General features: G+C 45.2%; 1 protein-coding gene across 3 annotated transcripts in view; it reads right to left on the bottom strand.

Annotated features, from left to right (window-relative positions):
- Positions 1–1,164: 1,164 nt before the first annotated feature.
- SMAD9 (SMAD family member 9) overlaps positions 1,165–18,731 on the bottom strand; it is a 38,743-nt gene continuing 21,176 nt past the window's right edge. For 2 of the 3 annotated variants that reach the window (XM_065405829.1, XM_065405835.1), the window contains 3 exons: positions 13,571–13,792; positions 5,886–6,142; positions 1,165–1,308 (listed from right to left, as the gene is read on the bottom strand). In XM_065405829.1, the coding sequence (XP_065261901.1) occupies positions 1,165–1,308; positions 5,886–6,142; positions 13,571–13,792 (623 nt within the window). The remainder of the gene's footprint in view (positions 1,309–5,885; positions 6,143–13,570; positions 13,793–18,731) is intronic. The other variant, XM_065405821.1, reaches the window with a different exon arrangement.

Genomic DNA, 18,731 nt, shown 5'->3' with positions numbered 1-18,731 from the left:
ATATAAAAATGAGGAACAGAGGACACAAATCACCTCTCTCCTCCCTTTCCATCTGCTCATGGCGTTAATGACACCTGAAGAAACACTGAACGGGGGGAGGGGGCCTGACTGAAGGAGTTCAGCCAGTAAAAGCATGTGGTGAGAAAAACCTTTGCTTTGAATTCACTCAGCTTGATAAGTTAGGTGTTAGTTTGCATTTTACCTTTTATTTCTTTGTAACCAATTCTGACTTTTATACCTCATTACTCGTAATCACTTAAAATCTATCTTTCTGTAGTTAATAAACTTGTTTTATCTAAACCAGTGTGTGTTTGGACTGAAGTGTTTGGGAACCTCCGTTTGAGATAACAGCGCTTGTGCATATCATTTTCTATTAATGAAATGACGGACTTTCTATGAACTTGTATTGTCCAGGAAGGTGCTGGGCAGTACAAGCCGCACATTTCTGGAGACAAGTTTGGGACTGAGAATTTGCTGGTGTCACTCTAATATAATTCAGGAGTGACTGGCTAGAACACTCATATCTTTCAGCTGGGAGTGATTTTGCATGCTAGAGGCTGTGTTTGAACAGGCCAGGAGTGGTTGTTCTCACAGCAAAGCAGTGTAAAAGGCAACGCCAGGTTGAGAAATGAGGGGACACAGCTGTTCAACAGTCCAGATTGTACCCTGCGGAATGTCACAAATAAGGAGGCAGACTGGAACTGCTGTTTATTCCTTTAACTCACCAGCTGCAATTCACCCTCTGCACAAATCCTGCAGGCCACTTTGGTCCTGCTTAAGCCCACAGAATTTAAAATGGATTTAAGTGGTGCACAGCTTGGTGTTGGTTCTTTGCAGCCGGGGGTTCTTAATCCATATGGCGTGCTGAGTATTCTCACCTCTCGAAGACTTGGGTGGGAAGTGAAGATGCTCACAGGAAATGTTCAGCTCTTTGCAGGGATCTGGTTTATTTCATATGAGAACAGACATGCTAACCCTGAATTCTAACCTTGTCATACTAGCATCATGTTAACTAGAAATGACAAAACATACCATGAAAAAAATAGGGATAGTAGACTATGTATATATATTTACATCTACATATAGAAACTTCTTTTAATTGGAGATTCTATAAGCCACTGCCTGCAATAGCATCCATCCTATAGGTAATACTAGAGATGATTCTTAAGAGACTGAGGAGATGGGGTTATGAGGTGAGCCCATCTGTGTGAGCACCTTATCCAGCCATTGCAATGGTCCGTGCAGATGAATCTCAATCCAGCAAGGAGTGCTTGTAACGTCCTGGCGATGATACTCCGCTCCCCAGCCCTACAAAAATACCAAAGGATCAAAAGGTGAGTTTCTTTTTCATTGTAATTCCACCACTAAAGGCCCGGCTTCATTGCAGCCAGTGGGAAAGTGGCCAGCGACGTCAACTAAGTTGCCAGCATTTAATACATTTTCCTAGGGACAACTTCTCCAACAAGTGGGGAGCCTTAAGGGCCAGAGCTGTCTGTGCATTTCAGTGAATTTAAGATTATTGGTGACACGATTATCTAAAAGTCTGTGGTTCAGACAGAATACTGAGACTCCTACAAGGCCCCATGAGCCTCTTCTAATTTACACTTAGTTTATTTATAGGCTTTTCCATCCTCCATCAACCCCTTTCCTCTTCTGGCGATTCTGACCTGCAATTGTCCCTTATGGGGAGGCTCCATAGCTTTCTCATTCTGGGTTTTTGAGGCAACGGGTTTCTCTCCCCATGCCTTTCTTCTAATGGGGAGTAGAGGGGTTCCTCCTCTCTTTGAGTCTCCTCTAGGGAGGGGAACATTTCTTCACCCATTTGTGTATGTTCCCTTTCCCTATCTTATCATCCCTTCATCTCCTGCTCCACCATTCTCACTTTGGGTCTTCAATCTTCCCATGTCCCTCATTTCCTATTTCCCTCTGTCTCCTCCATCAACTACACCCTCACCTTAAGATAAGGTATATGGGGCATACACACACCTTCTCTCCGTTCCTCTCTGTGCCTGGCTCTCACAGACCCCACCGCAGGGAGACAGGATATACAAGAAGCCTCAGGCTTCTCAACAGTTCTCCACAGTGGATCCTGTAGCAGGAGGCCACTCTGCCAGCTGCCCAGGACTCTGGCTGGGGTTTGAGAGACCCCCAAGAGAGTGTGATGGAGTTAATAATGCACTGGAGTCCTGGAGCAACCAGGACAACTAGCAAGTCTGTTTCAATGGGTGCAGAACTGAGTTCTTATTGTGCTGCATAAAATAAACCACAATGTTCAGTATGAAATCTAGTGGAGCTACTATGCCTAATTTCAGCCCAAACACAGAAGGCCCAATTCTACCACACCTAGTGGGGCTATGTAGTACCTTACTGTGCTGATTTCACTGAGTTAAGTGGCTTGAGAGATTACAAGACTGCCCAGAAGTGTGACTTCGAGCTAATGTCAGAGTCAGGAACAGAACTCCAATGTCAGTAGGACTAAGCACAAACTAAGATATTAGTTAGCATGAGTGGGTTTGGCAGGAGCAGGCACTTTTAGTGGGTCACTGAGCAAAGATGCTGAGGTTTATCTATGTTGCTGTTGATCTGGAGGGCTAATAGGTTTGTCATCACCAAAGAGACATTTACTTTAATATGGTGGAATTTTTACAGGGAGAAGAGTAAGCTTTGGGGCCTCTCAAACAGGCTCCTTTTAATCAACTAGTGTCATTCTGGGCTGCAGTGAAGTCAGTTTACACTAAAGTTCTGGAAAAGTTTTCATAAAAACTCTTTTCTTTACATTGGCCCCAGTTTATCTACCAGATCTCCTGGATCTGTAATAATTGGTGTGTTCTGTACTCTTTTTTCATCAGAAAGTGCATAGACAGAAGAACAAATGTCAGAAGTGCCTAAGCCCCTCACTTTATTGGCAGTACTGCCAATCTGAGGGGGGAGGGAGGGGGAAATCAAAGTTTGTGTACACCTGACCAGTTTGGTGCATGGAACAGTGACTTACATTGCAGTAAGCCAAATGTTTAGGTGGCTGGACAGCTCCCTCTCGTGGCAGCTTGAACACATTCTCAGGCTTTTTCATGGGTTTGTTACTATTCATGCTGCACACTCAAACCCACCGTGACTAAAATGGCAAGGAACTGTGACTTCTGCTTGTGTCTCTATCAAAGAAAGTTACTCCAACTCCACTGCTGCTTATGAACGGGCTGCCTTGGGCTGCAGCTGGCATTCTTGGCTCCCAGTACTAAAATGAAGCTGGAAGCTTAAGCAGACGGAGGAGCTCTCCGAAGTGATTAGAAAGGGAGTGAAATCAAAACTACGGGCAAAATCCTAGCCTTGTTGTCTTGTTGACTGCCATATGATTGCGATGGGGATGGCAGTGACTAAGTGGAGGGTCCAAGAGCCAGCTTGCCAGCATAGAGCAAATGGCTCAGGGGTTTGGAGGCAATGAACTCAGCAGAAGTCCATACTGGCGGCTCCAAGTAGGAGCAGCACAGGCCCCTCCCAGCAGGTTCTGTCAACAGCAGCCTACGTGAAGGGAGCCTGGGGCTTGGCCATGTCCCAGATGAGCAAGCTATGCAGTCCTTTCAAGCTGTGGAGCACCACAGTAAGTGTGTTTTCCAGGTCCTCTCCTTAGTACTGCGGCCTCAGGCAGTGTAGTCCAAGAGGAAGTGAACCAAACTGGGAGTCAGAAGACCTGATTCCTGTTCCTGATACTGACAAGCTGTGTGATTGTAGAGGTCTCATTTAACCTCTCTGTGCCTCGGTTTCCCCATCTGCAACAGGGAAAATGATACCCACCTTTGTAAAGAACATCGCCATCTATAGATGAAAAGCATTCGTTAAGTTCTTAGTATTATTACAGTTGTAATCCTAACCAGCTGCTGCATGGGTGCACTGGGGGAAGAAGGGACAGAAAGTGGCTTCTTGCACCCTCCGTCCCCAGTGGAGGAGAGGACAAGGTTTTGCTGCCAAAATGACCATAAGAGGACTCCCAAAGCAGTTTTCCAAGGAACAAATAAAAAGGAGCAATGAGGTTTGAAAAGATTGGAAATGGACCTCTCACACATTGATGATAGGGAGCCAAAAGGGTGATATAGTGTTTACAATTGTTTCAACAACGCAAGATGATAACATGGGAGCAGTCTGGTTCAGCATGAAAACACAACAGCATTCCCTGCCACTCAGGTTTGATTCCAGATAACACATCAAAGAGAGCGCCAGCGAGTTACTGAGATAATGAAAGTGTTGCGTGCACTTCCTGAACAAACATGCCCATTCATGTCTTCCACTAACAAAGAACACTGTTTTCGCTACTAATACTTGAGTTGTACAAGACTTCAATTCCTTTCCAAACTGGAGCACAGCATAACAGTGCAGGTCATGGTTTGGGAGACTTTGCCTTAGGAAAAAAGGGCCAGGGAATTTTTAATGTCCACAAAATGCAGATAGGACTTTGGTCCTTAAGGTTTTATAGGAAAGGTCTGCACTCAGAAAGCTGTTTAGACACTTTGCGGGGGGGGGGGGGAGGGGTTTGACCCTGCTGATATTCATTCTAGGCATATCAGTCCTGATTCTTGGCCCAAAAGCCCCGTCCCCTCTGGCATAAATACAGTCAGCTAACTGCAGTCATTTGGACAGCACCACTTCTTGTATAAAGCTGCAAAGACCTGTCAGTTATTACAAACAAGATCAACTAGACTGGGGGAGTCTTCCAGAGCTGAAGAAGTGCAGAGAAAAACTTCCAGTCCTCTGTGGTTAGCTTTCTCCCAGAACTGCAATCATAAGCTCGAGAGGCACTGGGAGAGGTTTGTTCAACCACCTGAAAGTCACCAGGCTCCTCTTAGGCTATGTCTTACACTGGCAATTGAGGTGTTAAACTTTAACAGAGGTGTTAAAGTATTTTGCTGGCAAAAGAACCGACCAACAGCAGCTATACTGCCCGACTTTTAGCGACACGGCTGTATCAACACAGCTGTGTCACTAAAAGCTGCGTAGTGTAGACATGGCCTTAGTCAGGACAAGCTAATGGGAGATGGATGGGCCTGTGAGGTTATAAACTGTAATTGTAAATGAGAGGGCAAGCTGCCGGCAGAGCTCAAAAAGTTCTGTATTCTATCCCTTGCTCCTAAGCGTTGCCATTTTTCACTTAGGTCGATATTTCCAAACCTGGGCGCCTAAAGTCAGGCTTCGAACTCTGCACCTAAACAGCAGTGGGCTGGTTTTCAGAGGTGCTGAGCAACCCCAACTCCAAAGGATATTGAATGGGAATGATGGGCACTCTGAAAATCATCCCACCTTTATCTAGGTGCATAAATACAGATTATGGAGTCTGACTCTGGGTACCTAGATGTGAAAATCTGGCCTTAGTCTCCTCTTGCTGGGAAAGGGCATTGAGAAGACAGTAGAAAAATCAACTCTAGCAGAATCTGATACGTTCCAAGTTTCTGGAGAGCAGTTAGTCTGGCTTGAGACCAGGCCATGGCCCAGAAAAGCAATAGTTTCAGTGGTCAACAGTCTCCTCAAGTCAGTGGGCAGTTATCTTCAATACTATTGATCATAAGGAGCTGCTAACTCATTAGCTGAACATGGCTGGGATGGATGAACAGCTTTGAAGAGATTCTCTTCGTTCCTTGCGGCGAGAGATCAGAAATGTGTGGAACACCATCAATTCCTATCAAGTTCAATGAAAACTGAAGGTGTTCAGCACCTCACAGCTAGGCCCCATCACTTTCATTCTACAGCAACTACAGATTGTGAATTGTTTAGTAGCATTTATGCATTTTTTTATGTTGGTGGCTAGACAAAACTCTATTGGAAAAGATCAACACAGTTAACTAATCCCTGAAATTTCCCTTTTCTTTCCAGAAAGGCAACAGAAGAAAAGGAATCCTTACTTTAACAAAGCTCATTCGGATAGTGCACATCTTGGTCAGCTCATACACCACCTCAAAGCCATGGTTGACTGACTGGGCGAGCAACTGGGCAAAGAGCTGGTTGTTGAAAATCTTGAGGCTGCAGCCGCTGGGGATCTTGCAGACAGTGGCTGGGTGGAAGCCATGCTGATAGTTACAGTTGCGGCTCTGTACAAAAATGCTGCTGTCACTCACGCATTCTGCATACACCTCGCCACCAACATAATAGAGATGGACACCTTGAAAGGACAAAACCACAAGTTATTTTTCTGTAATCCTTGACACATATTATATCAGGGCTTTATGCTCTGGCTACTTTACTTCTGTACAGTGTAGCAAGGGGGCGTGGCCTCCCTCGGAGACTAATGGGAAGGAATCCCCGTCCACACCTTGGTGCACGGAGCCAGGACATCCACGCCCACCCTGCTGGAAGCAGAGGGGTGGGACAGGAAGTATAAAGGGCGGGCTCTGAAGCTCAGTTGGGCTAGAGCCACCAAAGGAGACAGATGCCTCCCACCTGCTGCTAGAACGGGAGCCTGAAGAGGACCTCAACTGTGCTAACTCACCAGGATCACCAGAGCTGCCAGCCAACTAGGATGCCGAGGAGCTGCTGGGACTGTTGCTGGCGACATATTCTGGGGAGACTGAGGACAACCCCAAGACCCAGGTACACAGTGAAGGGAGTATAGGAAGTAGCCCAGGGACAACTGACTATAGTCCAATTGTGTTGTTGCCTGAATCCAGGTCAGCATGTTTCGCTGGATCACCGCGACCCATTGACGGAACCATGTTAAGGACTGCCAATGTTAAGGCCCTGGGCTGGAACCCGGTGGAGTACGGTGGGCCTGGGGCCCCCCTACTGCCAACCCCACCCCAGCATGGCAGCCTCCCCACTTTAGGCCAAGAAGCCTGCGTTTGTCTGCTGTTTACCAGAGCTAGGATGTCAAGACTCTTTGGTGCTCCACCCTGCCTGAAGGCCTGAGCCCCTAGACTGGTGCTCTAACCTGTTTGCAGGCCTGAGCCCTAGATTGCGTATTGCTCTGCCCTGCCTGAGAAACTGAGCTTGTTAGACCACTCGTTTCTCTGCCCTGCCTGAGGCCAGAGCCCTGGACTACTTGCTGCCTGGTCCTGCTTAGAGGGCCAGGGCCTCAGAGACTGGGGCACTCAAAATTAGCGAATACTGTCTGTGCTTCGGTTCCCCATCTGTAAGGTGGAAGTGATACTCCCTCATCTCTCAGAGTGTTGGGGAAATTAATTAATTAATTAATATTTTTTAAACACTCAGATGCTGTAGCAATGAGTGGAAAATGCATGAGGAAATTAATACTGTTGTCTTTGTAGCAGGGTTTGAGTAGTGTAAAAAAGGCAGGGACCACACATTGAACAATGAGGATAAAACGAACTGTTGAATGGCTGCTCAGTAAGAGAGCACCATCCATTCTGTGTACTGAATGAGGCATATCAAGTGTGCATTGGGAGTGCAGGGGAGAAAATTAAGACTCCGCAGGCAACCTTAATTCTGGCATTTCCTGACTTTGTAGTATGCTTGATTTTGCAACCTTAATAATGTTCTTTTGATGTAGTTTTTTTGTATGGAATAGAATTGTGACATAAATCACTGAAAGGTTTGTTCTGTGCATGATAATATGTTATATTTAAAGTGTATGTATGTAGATGTTTATATGTATCAGTAGCAATATTTTATTATTCTGTATAGGAAATTTGTGAGTTTACAGTAACTACCATTAGGGTGAGATACAGTAATTACATGGATGGAGTAATAATGGGCTGGTACCTGAATGTAGGACTGCACGTCTGTCCCTCCCCATCAGTCTCCAAGGGAGGCCATGCCCCCTTGCTCACAGGCCCCTGGCAAGACAAGGGTTACTGGACAAGGAGTAAGACTGAGTGGACTTGCAGGCTCTAAAGTTTTACATTGTTTTATTTTTGAGTGCAGTTATTTTTTGTACATAATTCTACATTTGTAAGTTCAACTTTCATGATAAAGAGATTGCACTACAGTACTTGTATTAGGCGAATTGAAAAATACTATTTCTTTTTTTTTATAGTGCAAATATTTGTAATAAAAGTAATAATAAAGTGAGCACTGTACACTTTGTATTATATGTTGTAATTGAAATCAATATACTTGAACATGTAGAAAATATCCAAAAATATTTAAATAAATGATATTCTATTTTTAATCGAGTGATTAATTTTTTTAATCGTGCGATTAATCATGATTTATTTTTTTTATCGCTTGACAGCCCTACTTAGTATTATATAGAACTTTCTGAGTTCAAACATCATACAGGAGCACTGGGGCAGAGGCAGAATCCAATTTTTCAGGGCAGCATTCAACTGCCTTCAACATGAGACCATGCTTTCTGTTCCTGTAGTCCCCTGCCTCATTCACCACACACCTTCCAACTTTGGCAATAAATGAAGCAGGAGTCACACAGACAACAGCTGCCTTCACTACACAGCCCTGATTCATTTCCAGAGCAGGTCCAGCCTGTGCATTGAATGAGATGGGTTCTGTGGAAAACACACTATATGATCACGTAATTAAAGACTGTATCATAACGCACATGCATAAGGAAGCCAAATGAATGTTGCACAGGCTCCAGCTAGAGTTAATCTCTAGCTCAGTGTGGCTGCTCTCACTCAAGCTCAGCTATCTCAAGTGTAGTAACTGTGGAGCTACCTGTTGCAATGAAGACAAGCCTCTGTGCCTCTTTTTTTTGTCCATCTGTAAAGTGGGAACAACAGATGGACAATCAAAGTTGTGCGGATAAATACATGTAATAATAGTGAGCTGCTCAGACACTACAGTGACAGGGCAATAGAAGTATGTGATATAGGCAGACAGAGCGAGAACACTGCCACTGACCAGCCTCGGGGCAGGAAGAGAAAACTAGGAATAGAAATATTCACTGTGGCTTAAATTTTCAGCAGATGCTAGTAATTTTGGGTGCCCAACTTGAGACAACTTAAAGGACCTGATTTTCAGAAAATGCAGAGCACCCACCCTCTGAAAATCAAATCCCTTTAAAGGTATCTCAAACTGAGCAGCCAACATGAAAGACAACCAAACTCATAAGTCACTTCTGAACATTTAGGTGACAGTATTTTATTTTTGTGGATTTTTAAAAAAACCAACATGAATATAATGAAACTAAAATGCCAGTAAGTATTTCCATTTCTCCAGTATGCATTCACTGGAGACAAGCACTTTCAATGACAGCCAGTCAGCTGCACTCACTTCCAGAATCCCCAAATCAGGAGTTCCCATGCTTTTATGGGATTTCGTTCATCTCTTCAGCTCCCTGAGATCTGGCACCCTAGAATCCTCCAGGTCTTTTCGGTACTACAAAGTAAACAGATCAGAAGCCTCATGTCTGTCTTTGAAGTTTGACTGCTGAAATTGGACCAATTTCTAGCAGATAATTGCACTGTGCTCTGGATTATTACTTGCTTTGATGTGGTATTTCCAGGAAACAGTTTCATGCTGGTACACTGGATGACAATTCTATTACATACACTTATCCTAGTGACCTAATCTTGTTTACTCACTGTTTTTTCTGTTAACAGAAGAGATAGTTGTATCCATTTCAACAGCTTTCATCTGTCTATCTGACATGCTTTAGGAACTATGAATCATTGGACCTGTCCTACAGTCCTGTGCTTAGGGCATTTCCCCTCCTTCTGGGCATTTTCCTTTCAAGTTGGATGAATAGGGAAATGCAGAGAAATTAAGAGTCTCGGCTGGATCAGGATCCTCCGTGGGCAATTAGCTTTCTTCCTTTGAGTAGATTCCTAATGTAAGGTTCTAGGATTTTTTATCAACACAGACAGATCTTCAAATCTGAACAGATGAGAACCATTAGTGTTTACCACATTTTCTTCCTGCTCTGGAGATCATTCCCTCTCTTCCCCTTTGGGCAGAAACTCATAGGAACTAGCTGCCTCAAATGAGAATCTTAACCATGAGAGGCCTAGCAATTGTTGTTTATGGATCTACAACACACTACTAGCGTATGTTCTTATACAGTCTTTGTCTTCATTTTTAGATAAACTGGAACTGGACGACTCTCTCATTTCCACTGTTCAAAAAGAAATATTAACTATTTGGGGTTTCACGAAGCATCACAACATCTTAACTGTTCCAAAGGACAATACACCTCTACCCCGATAGAAACAGAAACAGAATTCAGGAGTTCCTGGTTTCCAGTCTGATCTTCAATCATTTCATGGCAAGTGCTGATTCAAGGTTGTGTGAACAAGGAAGAGGACCAGTCACAGAACAGAAGATCATTAGGCTCAAATCCACAAAGGCATTTAGGCTTCTAACTTTTGTTGATTTCAGTAGACGGTAGGAGCCTGTTTTAACTGAGCCTTAGGCCATGTCTACACTGTATCGCTGCAGCTGTGCCGCTGTAAGATCACTTGTGTAGCTGCTCTATGTCTGTGGGAGAGAGCTCTCCCATCAACATAATAAAACCACCTCCACGAGTGGCAGTAACTATGCCAAAAGTGGTAGTGTAGACATAGCCTTGGTTAAAATGTCCCAATTACTCTGATCCCCTCAGAGAGAGAAGTAACAAAAAAGAAAGCAGTGGTCTATGAAGAGGGAGAAGGAAATCCAAAACTCCATGCTTTGTTTTATTTTGAGAAGGTTAAAACTGGTGATCCATTTGCTGGTCACAGAAGTGGCAGGAAGATATTGTTATGAGCTGGGTGAAACCTTATTGTGGGTTGAGTTAACCCCCCATTGAGACTGATAGGTGTGAACTCACCCTTCAATTAACATGCCTATGAGCATAAATCCCCATCTAAGATACAAGGAGAGTGTAAAAAGCAACAGAGAGTCCTGTGGCACCTTTAAGACTAACAGATGTATTGGAGCATAAGCTTTCGTGGGTGAATGCCCACTTCGTCGGATGCATGTAATGGAAATTTCCAGGGGCAGGTATAAATATGCTGGCAAGAATCAGTCTGGAGATAACGAGGTTATTTCAATCAGGGAGGGTGAGGTCCTCTGCTAGCAGTTGAAGTGTGAACACCAAGGGAGGAGAAACTGCTTCTGTAGTTGGCTAGCCATTCACAGTCTTTGTTTAATCCTGATCTGATGGTGTCAAATTTGCAAATGAACTGAAGCTTAGCAGTTTCTCTTTGGAGTCTGGTCCTGAAGTTTTTTTGCTGTAAGATGGCTACCTTTACATCTGCTATTGTGTGGCCAGGGAGGTTGAAGTGTTCTCCTACAGGTTTTTGAATATTGCCATTCCTGATATCTGACTTGTGTCCATTTATCCTTTTACGTAGTGACTGTCCAGTTTGGCCAATGTACATAGCAGAGGGGCATTGCTGGCACATGATGGCATATATAACATTGGTGGACGTGCAGGTGAATGAACTGGTGATGTTGTAGCTGATCTGGTTAGGTCCTGTGATGGTGTTGTTGGTGTAGATATGTGGGCAGAGTTGGCATCGAGGTTTGTTGCATGGATTGGTTCCTGAGTTAGAGTTGTTATGGTGCGGTGTGTGGTTGCTGGTGAGAATATGCTTAAGGTTGGCAGGTTGTCTGTGGGCGAGGACTGGCCTGCCTCCCAAGGTCTGTGAAAGCGAGGGATCATTGTCCAGGATGGGTTGTAGATCACTGATGATGCGTTGGAGAGGTTTAAGCTGAGGACTGTAGGTGAGTGTGAATCCACCCAAAAGCTTTTGGCTGAGTATTGTTTTGGGTAGGTGTGTATGGGGGAGGGAGAGGAATGGCAGAAGTGATACAAGACTGAAAAAGACAGGAACAGAGAGAGAGAGGCAAAAAAGCAAGAAGGCCAAGCAGTAGCCTATGAATACCATGTGACCCTGGAAAAAGCTAGAGAGATTTTTGGGGGCTGTGGACTAAAGAGGCTTGGATCTGTAAACTAAGAAACTGCTCCTTTTGTTCTGGGTTCCTCCTGCATTCGGCGAAGGAGGACTTTGTACATTCCTAGTAAATAAACAAGACTGCATCAAAGAGAATATCAGAATCCATCAACTTCTACTTCCAGCTGGAACATCCTCAGGGCCCCATAACTGTGACTAGCCGCTCGGGCTGAAAAGGGGCCACGCTGATGCCAAGAGTGGCATCCAGTTTCCAAGGAGAGAGAAAGAGACTGTGAGCTGGATTCCTGTTGAACCAAGACAGAACAAATAAAGGAGGTGCTTGCAGAATCAAAAATGACCAGTGGGATTTTAAACAAGACATACAACCAGAGCTGGAGTTTTCTCAAAGGAATTTAAAACAAGACCTGGAAGCTTCACAAAACAAATTAGAGCAGCATCTGGAGGATTCCCAGAAAGGGCTGAGGGCTGTCAAATCTCTGTTGGAGCAACAACTGCAAAAACTCCAGGCAAGCTGGGATGTCCCGATGCCAAGCTCCCAGGGAGGAAAAACATGACAGATCAAAGAGATGACCAGCAACCTGGCTGCCACAGACTAGAAGTTTCCACTAAATACTGGCAACTGGGCAAGCTTTACCCAATTTGGAACTTGCTAACAGAGATGAGCTGCAGCAAGGAGCAGCCTTGTGTGTCTTCTTGGAGAAGGGGTGGGCAGATTGAGAATCTGATGGGGATGTGCCCCTCTTCAAGGCAAAAAGACACCTAAAATGCTCATCATTGAGTAGAATAGTTGCATCACAGGAGGGGCAAGTTTTGAACTCCAGGGATTTTGTTTCAGCTACAGCAGTTAAATCTTGGTACCAGAGAAGCCTCTAAGGACACTAAATATATATATATATATATATTTGTTTTAAAGCTAGCAGGTGTAAGAGAAAAATGACAACTAGACTAATGACGTTATCTACAATTAATTTATATACATGAGTAGGCAAAGTCACACAATGCACAGTGAAGCGGACACTGCAGGGGTTTGGTCTTACTGTCACAGGCGATCAGAAGGAACTGATGGACGGCTGGACCTGCTCTGCTCTTTCTGGCCTCAGGAGGGGGACACGAGGGCATACAGAGTGCAGGCATGGCCCCAATGGACACTGCTGGCCAAAATAATTCAGTCTTGTGTGTATGGAACACATGTGCACTTCACTGGAAGTGGAATACATGTGGGCAATCACTTGAAAAAGAACCTTATATTTCTCTTAGATTTAACTGGTAAAAGTTCCCAGAAACACAGAATCAGATTGGACTGGTTTCCTTAACAAGAGAAAAAAAGCAACAGAGGAAACTTTAGCAGTGCTATCTAAATTTATAGCTCAGCTAGTTAGCATGTTGTCTGTCTCCACCTGCTTTCTGGTGATAGAAAAACCAGCAGCCAGGGACCAATAATTATTTTTTTAGTGACATTTCAATGGCAATATTCTCAGTTGCCAGAAGTTCTGATAAATACAAATGAAAACACATACTTCTAAGTTAGAGCAAAGTTTTGTTTTTAATTATGGGTTCCATGTAGGCCAAGTAAATAATCTGTGTAAAAAGCTACCCTCTTCCCAGTAAAGAGCCAATGCCTCATCTACTGCTTCAGAAAGAAGCCGAGCAGGTGGCTTTACATTCATGTTTGTTAGGTAGCTAGACAGATACAATGGACAGACAGACTTTTCTAGTTCTAGACCATGGACGTTCTTCCAAGCTCTGTTCCTTACCAATAAGAGGGAATTTGCTCTTACCTTTTCCTATGTGTCGCCTGGTGTTTTCTATAGTAGAATTCCTGTTGACATTAGAGAGCAGTCCAAGACAGAATCGGTTCCTGTTATTTGAAGGATCCGTGAATCCATCTATAAGAATACTCCGAGAAGAAGCCTGGAAAGTCTCCCCTACTCGGTTGTTGAGTTCATAGTAGGCAACTGAGCACCAGTGCTGGGGTTCCTCATAGCAAACAGGTCGAAAGTCTGTAGGAAATAAAATAAATCAGGTGCCTAGGTCACAGTAATGCTTGTTTTTCTATCCAAACTCTCTCAGACCATGATCTCCATCTAATCAGTCACTTTTCGTCAGGGGCAGTCTCAACAGCAGATTCCATTTCTTCTTAGTTTGCTGACTAGTGCTCCCAAAGGGAGAACATTAGAGAACTTGAGCATGTGCTTAACTGGAAGCATGTGAGTAGTCCCACTGAGACTCCAGTGAGACAACCCTTATGCTTAAAGTAGAGCATGTGCAGGTTGAGTTAGCTTTGCAGTGCCCGGGCAGTTATGTGCACTGTATCTCTGACAAACAACAGGAGCCAGGAATGAGCAAACTGGTTCAGTTTTACAATAAAAAGTGAGCTAAGCCTTCATGCAATGTGTGATTAAACCTAACGCCAAGCAAGGAGGTTTGCATGTATCATTCCTCTGTTTTATTTCTTATTTTTCATTTTCACACACCTCAGGATGGCCTGCTTCCACCTGAGAGTACAGGCAGAAATGCCAAAATGCCACACGAAAGGCCGTTCTTGCTGGAACCCCAAGTTTTGCAGAGTCAAAGTCTGGTTAAGGATCCATCTGGGTGCTTATTTGAACTGAATCTTATTTGTCCCATGCGCATTAGTTAACCTGTCCCCCTGCCATGGGCATGTAAGACCCAAAAAGCAGTGAAACCCACTCCTGCTGTGAAATGTACAATATGTTTCCAACTGAGAGTAGCTAGGCAGGTGGCCAGCAGGAATCAATGATGTCCTTAATGTTTCTGGGAGTATTTATTTGTGGTGGGGGAGAGGAGAGGAAAGATGACTGGAAACCTGGTGGCTGTCACATGTTCCTAGCATGGTTACCCTCATCCTCCCTCCCCTCCAGTTGTCTGCTACATGCACTTGTTACTTCCTGTCTTAATTGAGATTGTAAGCTTTTGGGGGCAGGAACTGTCCTTTAATATGTGTTTGCACAGTGCTCAGCAACTGCCAGGCCCTGAACCTGGCGTCTGTGCAGTACTGCAGTACAAGGAGCAATCATAACAACTGCACTCAGAGCAGGCCATAGGAAACCAGAGCAGAGGGACTCCTCATACCATAGATTCCATGGGGCACTGCTCCACAGTGGTGGTCTCGGAGACAGGTGAATGTGTGGCTAAGGGAGGAGCAAGTCAGTAGGTCTGCAAGCTGAGGTCTGTAGTCACTACTGCAGCCCAGAGGCTGTAGAAAGAGAAAGTTACTCACCTTCTGCAGTAATGATGGTTCTTCAAGATGTGTCCCCCTAAGGGTGCTCCACTGCAGGTGTATCTGTGACCCTGCGGCTCTAATTGGAGATTTTAGGTCTGTTCAGCCCGCACATGCGCTCTCCCTCCCTTGTGGTCTGCCTCGAGGCTTTCTAGCGCAGCATAGGCAACCCCCCCCCAGTTCCTTCTCTACCGCAGAGCCCCATATTAAGAACTCCGAAGTAGAGGGGAGAAGGGCAGGTTGTAGAGTACCCATAGGGACACACCTCTCAAAGAGCCTCAGTTACTGCACAAGGTAACTTTTTATTGTTTGAATAGTGTCCCTATGGGTGCTCCGCCATTGGTGACTTCACAGCAGTATCCCCCATGGAGGGCTGGGGCTTCACAGTGGAGTCTGTTACTACAGAGAGTACTGAGGAACGGAAGATGACGTCGGAGGCCGAATCTCCAGCGATCACATAATGTTCCGTGAAAGTGTGGGCAGAGGCCCAAGTTGCTACTCTGCAGATTTCCGAGATAGGGACATCTTTAAAGAGTGCAACTGAGGTAGAAATTGACCTTGTCGAGTGCGTACGTCCGGATGGAGGCAACGGGTTGAGTCCTTGATAACAGAGATTAATGCAACCCAAGACCCTTTTGGGTAGTCTTTGAGCCAATATCATGGAGCCTTTGTGTCTTTCTGCGAATGAAAGAAAGTCCTTAGTCATTAGGGAGAAACTTGGGATGCAGCCTCAGGGTTACTTTGTCTTTAAAAAAGACCACAAATAGGGGGTGTACAATCAGGACCGCAATTTCTCCTATGCACCTACCTGAGGTGATGGCAATTAGAAATGCTGTCTTCATCGACAGGTGAAAGAGAGAGCAAGTTGCCATGGGCTCAAAGGGAGGTCTAATTCTAGGTTAAGATCCCAGGTCAGAGAGGGTGGTCTCATATGCAGGAAGAGATTACCAATGCCTTAAGAAATCTATGCATCAGCAGGTGAACGAACACCGAGTATCCGTCTACTTGATGGTGGAAGGCCGTTACGACTGAAGATGTACCTGAAGGGAGTGGAGCGAGCGTTTTGACCTCTTGAGGTCTAAAACCAGAGGGAGAGAGGACAAGGCCTGGTATATGTGCTTAGAATGACACCAAATTTGTAATTATTTCCATTTTTGTAGGTAAGTACGTTGCATGGTCAACTTTCGACTGTATAGCAACACATCATTCACCTCATCAGAGCACTCTACCTCTTAGTCTTGGAACCACGAAGGAGTGAACCATGGAGGTAGAGGATCCGCAGACTGAGGTGAAGGATCATCCTGTTGTTTTGAGAGAGCAACGGAGGAATGGGCCAAAGAGGAACCGGAGGGTATACTGTCATGTGTGTCTGGTAAGGGAACCAGACTTGTCTTGTCCAGAAGGGGACAATCAGAATAACTCTCACTTTGTCTCGTTGGATTTTCAACAGGACTTTGGATAGAGAGGGAATGGGGGAAAGGCATACAAAAGGCCCCTGTCCCATAGGAGGATGACTGCGTCTCCCAGTGAATGTGTCCCCAGGCCAGCCCTGGAGTAGTAGCGAGGACGTTTCTTGTTTCAATAAGTAGCAAAAAGATCTGTAGTCAGGGTTCCCCAAAGGGTGAATATGTTGCGAAGCACCTTTGAGTTCAGTTCCCATTCGTAGTCGTGAGAACAGTTCCAACAGACTGTCAGCTGTCGCAGTCTGCAGATACACAGCTGAGATAAGCACATTGTGATGGATGCACCAATTCCAAAGTTTGAGTGCTTCCATGCAGAGGGAGAGAGAGATCTGGTGACCCCTTGGTGATTTATGTAAAACATATAGTCATATTGTCCATCATGACTTTTGTGTGGGTATTTTTGATGAATGGCAGAAAGTGTGCACAGGCATTCCTGACTGCTGTTACGGCCAAAGGATTGATATGGAGGGCCGCTCCTGTGGAAGACCACTTGCCCTGAACCTTTTGGTCATGTAGGTGGGCTCCCAAGTCTATTAGGGAAGCATCTGTTGTTAGAGTCAGCGTTGGTGGTGGTTGCACAAATGGAACACCTGCTTGAAAGTTGGATGGGTCTTTCCACCTGTCCAGAGAGTATTTTACTATGCAGGGCACTGATAGCAGTTTGGTTAGTCTGTCCCTGTTTGGAGAATTGACTGAACTGAGCCACATCTGAAGACACCTCATGAACATCTGGGTATTTGAAGTGACAAAGGTTCATGCTGCCCTATGACCTAGCAGCATGTTTGGGGGCTGGACTGGACTGTCCCTATGAGACTTGTGAAGGTGAAGATCTGGAAGTCGGCATCTTGTAGGTCGAAGGCTGCAACCCAATCTCCTTACTCCAGAGCTGGAATAATGGCTGCTAGGGTGATCATCTGGAACTTTTGTGCCTTCACGTATTTGTTTAGTGCCCTTAGATCTAGAATAAGCCCCTACCCTCCCTTCACCTTGGGGAATCAGGAAATAATGAGTAGAACTCCTTGCCTCTGAGTTGCATCATGATTGGTTCTATGGCCCCTAAGTGTAATACATCTATTTTCATGGTGAAGTAGGTTCTCATGAAAAGGGTCCCTGAAGAGGGAAAGGGAATTAAATGACATAACCCTTTGAAATAATCTCCAAGACCCATCTGTCAGAGGTGATATTGTCCCAACTGCTGTGAAAGAGGGCCAGGCGACTTCCAAAGGGACATGACAGGCAGAAGGCATCTGATGTTGCAAGAAATAGCTATTTGGACCCTCAACCAACCCGTTAAAAGTGTTCAGCAGAGGAGGGCAGAGAGGATGCGGATTGGGATGCTGACTGCTTCCACTTTTGTACTGCGGGCTTTTTGTGCTGCGGTTTGTAATCGTGCTGTGACGGTGGGTACTGAGGAGGTCATGACCTCTGCTGTGGTTGAGAGCTGTATCTTCTCTTTTGTCCTGCAGTGTAGATTCCCAGAGAGCGTAATGGGGCCCGGGAATCCTTCAGGGTGTAGAGAGAGGAGTATGTCTTATTCACAAAGAGCTTGGGCCCTTCAAACACGAGATCTTCCACTATCGTCTCCAGTTCTTTGGGCAACCCTGGAAAGGTGTAACAAGGAAGCCGGCCTCATTACCACTGCCATGGAGACCGAGTGGACCGCTGTATTGGCTGCACCCAGTGCTGTCTGTAGCACAGTTCTAGCTACTAACTGGCCCTCTCTGACAATGGCCTGAAACTGCTCCTTTTGTACCTCTGGAAGATGATCCACAAATACACTGAGTTTCACATAATTAATAAAATCTTATTTGGCCATGGCAGCTTGGTAGTTTGTGACTCTAAAAGTCTGCCTCTTTGGGAGGGATGTAGTACTTCCTGTCAGCTTTCTCGCAGGTTGGTGCAATGGAGGCTGGTGTCTGCCAGATGATTTTGGCAGGATCTAGAATCACCTCGTTAATTGGGAGCGCAATTCTGGATGAAGAGGCAGTGTGCAGAATATTCACCAGTTTACAATGTGTCTGTCACCTCCTGCAGGCGAATTTACAGCTCATCTGCCACTCTCTTGGTCTTAAAATCATCACCAAGTGATTGGGGGGGGGGGCAGTACAGCCTCGTCTGGTGAAGATAAGGCGAAGATTTCAGGAGGGGTAGCTTCTCCTTCAAGTCCTTCTTCCTGTTCTTCCAAAGCTTCCTCCTCCACTGGCTCAGGGGCTCTGGACAGAGAGGCCGGAGGGG

This window comes from Emys orbicularis, chromosome 1 (genome assembly GCF_028017835.1).
Source record: "Emys orbicularis isolate rEmyOrb1 chromosome 1, rEmyOrb1.hap1, whole genome shotgun sequence".
NCBI classification, from domain to species: domain Eukaryota; kingdom Metazoa; phylum Chordata; order Testudines; family Emydidae; genus Emys; species Emys orbicularis.
This window is presented reverse-complemented; position numbering and strand designations above follow the sequence as displayed.